The sequence below is a fragment of the Henckelia pumila genome, chromosome 2, assembly GCF_033568475.1.
Source record: "Henckelia pumila isolate YLH828 chromosome 2, ASM3356847v2, whole genome shotgun sequence".
In the NCBI taxonomy this organism is placed as follows: Eukaryota; Viridiplantae; Streptophyta; class Magnoliopsida; order Lamiales; family Gesneriaceae; genus Henckelia; species Henckelia pumila.
In genome coordinates this window covers 176,130,845-176,139,915 of record NC_133121.1, presented here as the reverse complement: position 1 = coordinate 176,139,915, position 9,071 = coordinate 176,130,845, and the positions used below count along the sequence as shown (strand labels likewise).

The 9,071-nt window shown below is 29.8% G+C and overlaps 2 protein-coding genes across 2 annotated transcripts; both read right to left on the bottom strand.

Moving 5' to 3' along the window:
* Positions 1 to 354: 354 nt before the first annotated feature.
* Positions 355 to 1,521, bottom strand: LOC140879002 (uncharacterized). Its single transcript, XM_073282631.1, has one exon. The coding sequence runs from the start codon at positions 1,519 to 1,521 to the stop codon at positions 355 to 357; it is 1,167 nt and encodes a 388-aa protein (XP_073138732.1).
* Positions 1,522 to 7,022: 5,501 nt separating this feature from the next.
* LOC140879001 (cytochrome P450 71A8-like) lies at positions 7,023 to 9,071 on the bottom strand. Its single transcript, XM_073282630.1, has 2 exons — positions 8,139 to 9,071; positions 7,023 to 7,631 (listed from the first exon to the last, which is right to left on the bottom strand). Exons 1-2 carry the CDS (start codon positions 9,069 to 9,071, stop codon positions 7,023 to 7,025), a joined length of 1,542 nt encoding a protein of 513 aa, XP_073138731.1.

Sequence of the window (9,071 nt, the reverse complement as noted above, 5' to 3'; positions counted from 1 at the left end):
TAGAGTACTTGATTCACTAGTTTCCACTGTCTTACCAAAACCAAGACCAGTTTTGTCATGGAGTGGTCTTTGTGAATCATTCATTTCTGTCAATAGGCTCGAAGATTTATTCCATGATCTTATTATTTCATCCATGTTATGTTTTTCTGTTGTAAGATTCTTGATATCGATCTTGAGCTGTTCATTCTCCGTTCGGAGCACTGCAATCTCTGTGTTCAAGACAACTTATCTCAACTGATTGTTCAAAGGAGAGTTCAGTTGAGTTGTCTTGCAGATCCTTTTGCTTGGCTCTGACTTCATCGAATGCTAATGACAGTTGATGATATTCATTTGTCATATCATGAAGAGCTTTGATTAGTTCTTCTCTGGTAAATTCCTCAGAACCAAAATCAAATACCTATTCACTGGTGGATGGAAGTTCATGATCGTTTGCCATAAGACATTTGACTTCTTCTTCATCATCACTTGAGCTAGAAGGCCATTTGATCCCTCTGAATCACTGTCTGTTTCTGCCCACTTGGTTTTGCTATCCTTTGCAACCAATGCTTCATGCTTCTGTCTTGAGATATATCTATCATTCCTTGAACTTTTTCTTTTGTCAAAGTTCTTTGGTTTGGGGCAATCGGCAATGAAATATCCTGTTTTTTCACAGTTGAAACAACTTCTTGGTTCTTCAACTGAATCTTTCTTTTGGAGATTTCTTCTGTGTGATCCTTCTTGGTTTCTTCTGATGAACTTGCCAAACTTCTTTACAAACAAGGACATGGCATCACTGCTCAGTTGTTCTGCTGACTTTTTTGATTTGGCTGGTGACTCAATTTTTACTGCAGTCAAGGCCTTGGTCAATTGTGAGGTAGACTGATCTTTCTCTCGAGTCTGTAACTCGAATTCATATGCTTTTAGATATGCAAACAGGTCATGCAATTCTAATTTGTTCAGGTCCTTCGATTCTCTCATGTCCATTGTCTTCACATCCCATTCTTTAGGAAGGCCTCGAATTACTTTGAGAATGACTTTCCTGTTGGGATATGTTTTGCCCAATCCGTTGAGCTCAATAACAATGATGCTTACTCTTTCATCAAACTCTGTCATTGATTCTCCTGGTCTCATTTTGATGTTGTCAAATTTTTGAGTAGCTACAGATAGCTTGTTTTCCTTTGTTTGTTCATTTCCTTCACAAAGTTGGATCAACTTTTCCCAAATCTCTTTTCCAGTCTTGCATGTCTTGATTTTGCTAAAGGTATTCTTGTCAAGTGTTTTATACAAGATATCCTTAGCCACATTGTCCAGATTTGCCTTCTTTTTGTCTTCAGCAGTCCATTCAATTCTAGGTTTCTCAATGTATTGTGGACCACCTCCAGAGAGGGCTATAGCATTATTGAATTTTGTGATCTCAAGAGGTCCGTCAGTGATAACAAACCACATGTCATCGTCTAGTGCTGATAGATATGCTTGCATGCGAATTTTCCAGTCATCAAAATCTTCCTTTGAGAACATAGGAATTTTGGTGAATGAAGTCATTTTGTTTAAGTGTTTTAAGAATAAGATAATAACCTTTCTGATACCACTTGTTAGGATCGGTTGAAATTCTAGAAGGGGGGGGGGGGTGAATATACTTTCAAGCAATTTTAACTAAGTAAAATGGAACTCGGTCGATTTAAGAATGAGTTCAAGGCTTATCTTATTGTCGAATGTAGTTTGGCAAACAGAATGTGTGCGGAAAGATGTCAAGCTACAGATTTAAAACACTTAGTGTAAATCAGTTTAGGAGTAGGTATGAAGTATGAGGATGAATGGTAAACTGAAATGACACAAGAAGTTGTTTATGGATGTTCGAAGATTTCAAACACTCCTACGTCACCCCTTCTTCCACCTCGGAAGGATTCACTAGAAGACTTTGATTTATACAAGCAATTTGCACAAACCCAATCCGATTTAGGACTTAAACACTGCCTAAACAAGAACTCTTAGTATATCACCTTGGTTTCAGTCCTAGACTGATTTTACAGTAGAATAAATACAACTCGAAATCTTTTAGCACAAAGATCGACCCTTCAATGGTCAGAATGATGCTTTTGAGTGTTTGTGCTTTCGAGTTTCTTGATCAAGTCTTGAGCGTAAGATGCTTCTTTGAAATTTTAGCAATAGCAAAGATGTCAGCCCATTTGAACTTTGATCAAGATCCCTATTTATAAGCTTTGGTTTGCAACGGTCATAATTTCAAAGTGTTCTTCAGATAGGATTCAAATTATTCCCGTTGGATTTGTCACTATCATCAATGATCTCTGACGCCGACATTCCCTTAGTATCGCGACACTACATTCTGCAGATATGTCAGAGTACGGACGATCTTATCCGGAAGTACTGTGAATTTATTTGTGCAATCAGTTGGGCAATGGTACATTGATAGATTCGGTTTAGCAGGGTAAACTGCTTTGTATCTCTGAGATAATCAGTTGAGTAAGGATGGACTGATGAATTCAGTTTAGCAAGGTAAACTGAATTGTGTTCCTTTAGCGTGACTGATAGATTCAGTTTAGTCGAGGTATCTGTAGGTCATCATGACGTCATCAACCTCTGTATATCAGTTTGGTTTTCTGTAGATGCTTAAGTAAAACCTGGCTTTGTTTTGTAAATACCAAAACTAAATTTCCCAACAATTATCTATTATTATCTATCTAAAAGTGTGAATAAAAAAATAAAATTTTAATGAAAAAAATTTCGATGACTTATTTTTAAACACTTTATCTTTTTAATTTTTAATTTATATAATTTTAGTGTAATTAGATATCAATATATTGCATATGAACATCTATGGGAAATAAAAGAATTAACTTATCTATTATATATAGGGATATAAAAGTAGGTAGTCCCATTTTAACTAGAGCATAAAAATAAATATATATTCTATTTATTAAAGTTGTGTTTACTTAGTGAGATTAATTATATATAGATAAATAATACTAAAACTGTTAAACTAATTTTATAGGATGTTGAATAATGATGCATAAACAATCACATGTTTATTTTGATGCATCAATTTTGTTACTGATATTATGATTAAGTGATGAGTTATAATTTTGCCCTTTTTGTATAATATATTATTAATCCACATGTAAATTATTTTAATTGAACAAAATTATTGACTATAAATATTATTTATTTTTGTAAAAAAAATTAATAAATTGAGTTAATTTTTTTTCTCCATGAATAATGATAAAATCTAATTAAATGTATTAATCATATATTAAATTATTAGAATTTTTATTCATGTTTTATCATTTTTAAATAGATATTTTGTATATTAAAATCAAATGAAATATATTAATATATCTTAAAGTATTTGAAATTTATATCCATGTTATATACTTATTTTAAATGGGTTTTTCGTATATAATTTTTCTGGGAAGTAAATTAATGATATTAGTGTAATTTTTTTGAATAGAAAACTTAATTAGTTAAAAATAATTATTTATCACATGCACCATTTATTTTTCATAAATCACCAAGATTTAAAGTTTAAATTAGGTAAATATGGATGATGACCTATTATACAACCACTGCTATATTTACTTTTTAAATTTTCATTTGATGATTATGATAAAAAGATTTAAATTAATAAATTTTATGGCTTCGTAAATTATTTCCTTTATTAATATTGAGTGAACAAATTATATAATTGTTACTATGGTAATGAGTTTAATGACTTATTTCACATTCTCCATCCGGATTATATAGTATAAATTTTTACACACATATTAAAAAAATATATGAATATTAAAGTAAAAGATAATTTTTAGTTTATGGCTTTAAATGAGTTGCAATTAATCAAATATAAATAAATCTTAAAAATAAAAAATAAAAGTTACGATATTAAAATAAAAAGTTAGATTAAAAATATATATTTATGAAATTTGTAGAGTATTAATATTGATTATATATATATGAGCCTGATGATTATGATCAAAAGATTTAAATTAATAAATTTGATGTCTTAGTAGATTATTTCTTTATTAATATTAAGTGAACAAATTATATAATCTATACTACGGTAATTAGTCTAATTATGAATCATTTCATATTCTCCGTTCTGATTATATAATGTAGTTTTTTTCATAAATATTAAAAATATATTGAGAAAACAAATTTTGTAAACTTTTTATTAATTGGTACCTTTTAATGTATTCAAAAAATTAATGCACAAGTTTCAAAATACAGTTAATAGGGATAGAATGTAAAAAGAAATATTACTAAAATGGTATATATATGCCTATAAATTTAAGACAAAAACAAAAAAATTAAACATTATCTATATAATTGGGACGCGAGAGTATTACCTAACTTGAATGCTTTTCATTTTTAATCATATTACGATATATTTTCATTTTTGTCATTTCACTTGTATATTATTTTTATTTTGATCATTTAAATTGTATTTATTTTAATTTTTGATATTTTTTATGATCGACAAACATGATAGATTATGGTAACATAACCAAAAATAATAAAAAAGAATGTGATTTAAATTATAAAAATAAAACAATATACGAGTGACATAACTAATATTAAATTGCATCGTAATATGACTAAAAATGAAAAATATTCAATTTATAGGATTGAAAATACAAATTTACCATTAACATGACACAAAATGAAAAAAAATGATCATTATATTATTTGTGTTGATTTCATAATTAATAATTCAATTTTATATGATTTTTATTATGAGGCCGTGAAAATCCCACTAAATATAATTATAAAAAATAATATATATGTATATATATATATATATATATATATATATATATATTATAAAAACAAAGTGTCACCACGTGCATAGCACGTGTTGTTTATTAGTCTATCTAAAAGAGTGAATAAAAGAGCAAAGTTTTACGATTGTGAATTACTGATTTTGTCCTTTTATTCTCTTGCTCATGTATTCCTAATAAATAAACATAGGGATATAAAAATAATATACAACTACATAGTACATTTTGTGTAAGGACATATTAGATCAATTATATTAATAATTATATATACAATGATATTTTAAATTATTAAATTTCAAAAATAATAAACAATGCTATGTTTAAAAAATAATAACAATAACCATAAAACGGGTTTAGAAGAAATGATATTTTAATTGTAAAAACAAGTATCAATAAAAAAAACAAAATTTAGAACAAGACCACCGTTACTTAACATGATGATTTTATTAATTTGTTTTCATAGAAATTTATTCATGGTATGCAATTTATGAAGATGATAGTTTTGTGATTGTGTGAATGAAATATTAGGTCAATTATATTAGTAATTATATATAAAATGGTATTTTAAATAATTAAATTCTAAAAATAATAAACAATGCTATGTTTAAATAATAATAACAATAACCATAAAACGGATTTAGAAGAAATGATATTTTAATAATAAAAACAATTATCAATAAAAAAACAAAATTTAGTACAAGACCACCGTTACTTAACATGACGATTTTATTTAATTTGTTTTCATAGAAATTTATTCAAGATATGCAATTTATGACGATGATAGTTTTTTGATTGCGTGAATGAAATATTAGATCAATTATATTGGTAATTATATATACAATGATATTTTAAATTATTAAATTCCAAAAATAATAAAAAAATGTTATGTTTAAATAATAATAACAATAACCATAAAACAGGTTAGAATAAATGATATTTTAATAGTAAAAACAAGTATCAATAAAAAAATAAAATTTAGGACAAGACCCCCGTTACTTAACATGACGATTTCATTTAATTTGTTTTCATTGAAATTTATTCATGATATGCAATTTATGAAGATGATATTTTTTTTCGTGTGTGTGGATGAAATGTTAGATCAATTATATTAGTAATTATATATACAATGATATTTTAAATTATTAAATTCTAAAAATAATAAACAATGCATTAGCCAATAAAAAGTGAGTAATATTAGCCTATTAGGTTGATATAATTATATATTAATTAAGTTTGTATAATTATTATTTAAAATTTTGTTCTTCTTCGTATCTATACAAAAATATATTTTTTAATTCTAATCTTTTTTAAATTGTTATCAGAAGTTTTAAATTTTTGTTTTTCTCCTTTCAATTTTTTTTTTTTGAAAAGTTTCTCTTTTCAAAATTAGTAAGCCTTGTATTTTGAATTTATTTATATAAAAATTATATCCTAGCCAATATTTGACTTTTATATTTATATTGTTGTATGTATTTACTTTTATATAAAATGTTTTTTTCTCATTTTAAAATTGATACATGATTGTAAATTACATGATATAAAATACATTGAAAATATATGATAATAAGATCATCAAGACGAAGAAAAAAATAACGAGTACTTGACTACCCAATCATGAAAAAGCATACATTTTTTTTCAAGATGGATAAATAACTTAGTAAAAATTAAAGAAGAAGCGCCTCTCTATATTGTCACGGAAGGATAACAAATACCATGGCAAAAAAAATTCGAAATTAGCTAAAACGTCAAGAGAGCAAATGACACCGAAGAAGAAAAAAGAAAGCTAGATTCACTAAAATCTATAAATAAGAAATAAGATGAGCAAATATCGGAACAACCATCACGTGAATTCATTGATATCGAAGATGACGAGAAACTAACTGCGTTTACTTAAAGAAAAAGACACATAATAAAATAGAGAAATGGATCGGATGTCCAAGTGATTACGATGAAAAGGACAAAATTTGAATATTTAAGTTGTTTATCATTCGTAGTATGATTTGAACATTCAAATTAATTTGAGATACACAATTAATAATAAAATTAAAATTAAAATTAAAATTTTTTGAGTAGCTTAAAAAAATGAATATGATTTTTGAATTCCAGAAAAGAACTATTTTTAAATCTTAATTCATATTTACTACTATAAAAAATGTGATATGACCCACAAATTATAAATTAATTATGTGTACTCACTCACGTGCATGCACGCACGTGCGTTTTACTAGTATACATAAAGAAACAACTCGTGCACTAAAAATAACAGTGTGTAGCCATAGCAAAAATAGGATTCTTTCGATGAATGCTAATGCCAGGATGTTCTAGGACATCCAATTCCTCCCCTCGTGACCCATCAGGCAAATACCAGTCGAACTTTTGCACAAGATTAGCTAACACAAGTTCAACACTTGCCATTGCAAACGCGACCCCCGGGCAGCGCCTTCTCCCAGCACCAAACGGGATCAGCCCGAAATCGTGCCCCTTAAAGTCTACTGAAGAATTCAAGAATCTCTCGGGAATGAATTTTTCGGGTTCGATCCATGATGCAGGATCCCTGCCTATAGCCCATGCATTGATCAATACCATTGTCCCTATAGCGATATCATACCCCATGATTTTAATGTTGTCTCGTGCTACTCTGGCTATGAATGGTACCGGGATGTGGTGTCGAAGCGTTTCTTTGATCACAGCATTCAAATAACTCATTTTCTCCAAGTCACTATGGGTGATATCCTGTTTGCCTTTGAGGATTTCTCTGACTTCCATTTGTAGTTTCTTCAAAATCGCTGGGTGGCGAATAAGTTCCGTCATTGCCCATTCAAGTGTTGCAGAAATAGTATCAGTTCCCCCAGATAATATGTCCTGTGTTATAAGGTTACTCATGAGAAAGTAGGAAAGAAATGTTCACATTAATTGGATATCCAGAATCATTTGTCTCATGTGAAATCGAATTTGGATCCTCTGCTGTGGGATAAGCACAACATCGGGTGTTGTGCATTTTTATACAAAATATCAGCTAATTATCTCAATTCATATGAAAAACTTTTCAAATTCATCTACATCATGGTGAAGTCCACAAGATGATCATTTGTATAAAAAAAAAATGCACAGTAAACAGTGCTATGATTACCACCGCAACAGGGGATCCAAATCCTCTGAAAAGTTACTGAAGACTCATAGTATAAGTACAATCGAATGCTTTTCGATCAACATGACTTGATACACCAAATTCACTGGTGATTTTGGTCTACTTATTCCAACAAAATTCAGATATCTTGGTGTTCGAAAAATAGATAATTTGCATGTTTGTTGGTATGCTGGAATGAAAACGAGTCTAGTCAATGTGACATGTAGAATAAAGTTTCTCACCAGAAGTACTCCTTTCATATTGTTTTTGTCAATGGGAAAACCGGTAACATTTTCCTTGTAAATCTTAAGCAAAATGTCGAGAAAATTCTCTCTGCATTTTTCCTCTGAATCACCATTTTCTTGGCCTGTATTCATGTGCTCTTGGATTATTATCTCCAAGAATTCATCAAACTCCTTGGCAACCCTATCGACTTTAGCATCAAAACCGCTAACACGATCAAACCAAGTAAGATAAGGTATAAATTCTCCAATCCTTAAGCTTCCGGACAGCTGCAAAAGCTCCTTCAGAAGCATTGGAAACTTGTCGCCAAATTTCACATCAGTGTACTTCCTTCCGAAAGCCGATCTGCATATCACATTGCTGGTGAGCGAAAGAAACAGTTCGCTCAAGTTTAACGGCGAACAGGACAAAGTAGAAGACTTGATCCTCTCCATCAAAAGGGATGTTTCCTCCTCCCTTATGGAATGGAAGGACTGAACCCTTTTGGCATTCAGAAGTTGGAGAACGCACATGCTTTTCATTTTCCTCCAATATTCGCCATAGGGCGCGACTATTATATCTTTGGAGTTAAAGAACAGTTTGTCTATGGTTCTTGAAATGGGCTTATCAGCAAACATGAGATCATTTATTTTCATGATCTGCATAGCTGCATCAGCGGATTGAACGATGAACACCGGCTTGCTACCGAAGTGAAGGAGCAAGACCGGCCCGTATTTTCGCCCCAACCATTGCAAGGAACGGTGAGTCAGTGCACTCAACTGATGAAGATTTCCCAAGATTGGTAGCTTTGGTGGTGATGGTGGCAATCTTTTGTTACCACATGGTTTATATATCCATTTGGTAGCAAAATATACTAGAAGTAAACTGATCAGAAGAGGTAGAAATGGATTCAACAGCATTTCATCATATTGAATCTGTTGGAAAATCACCAT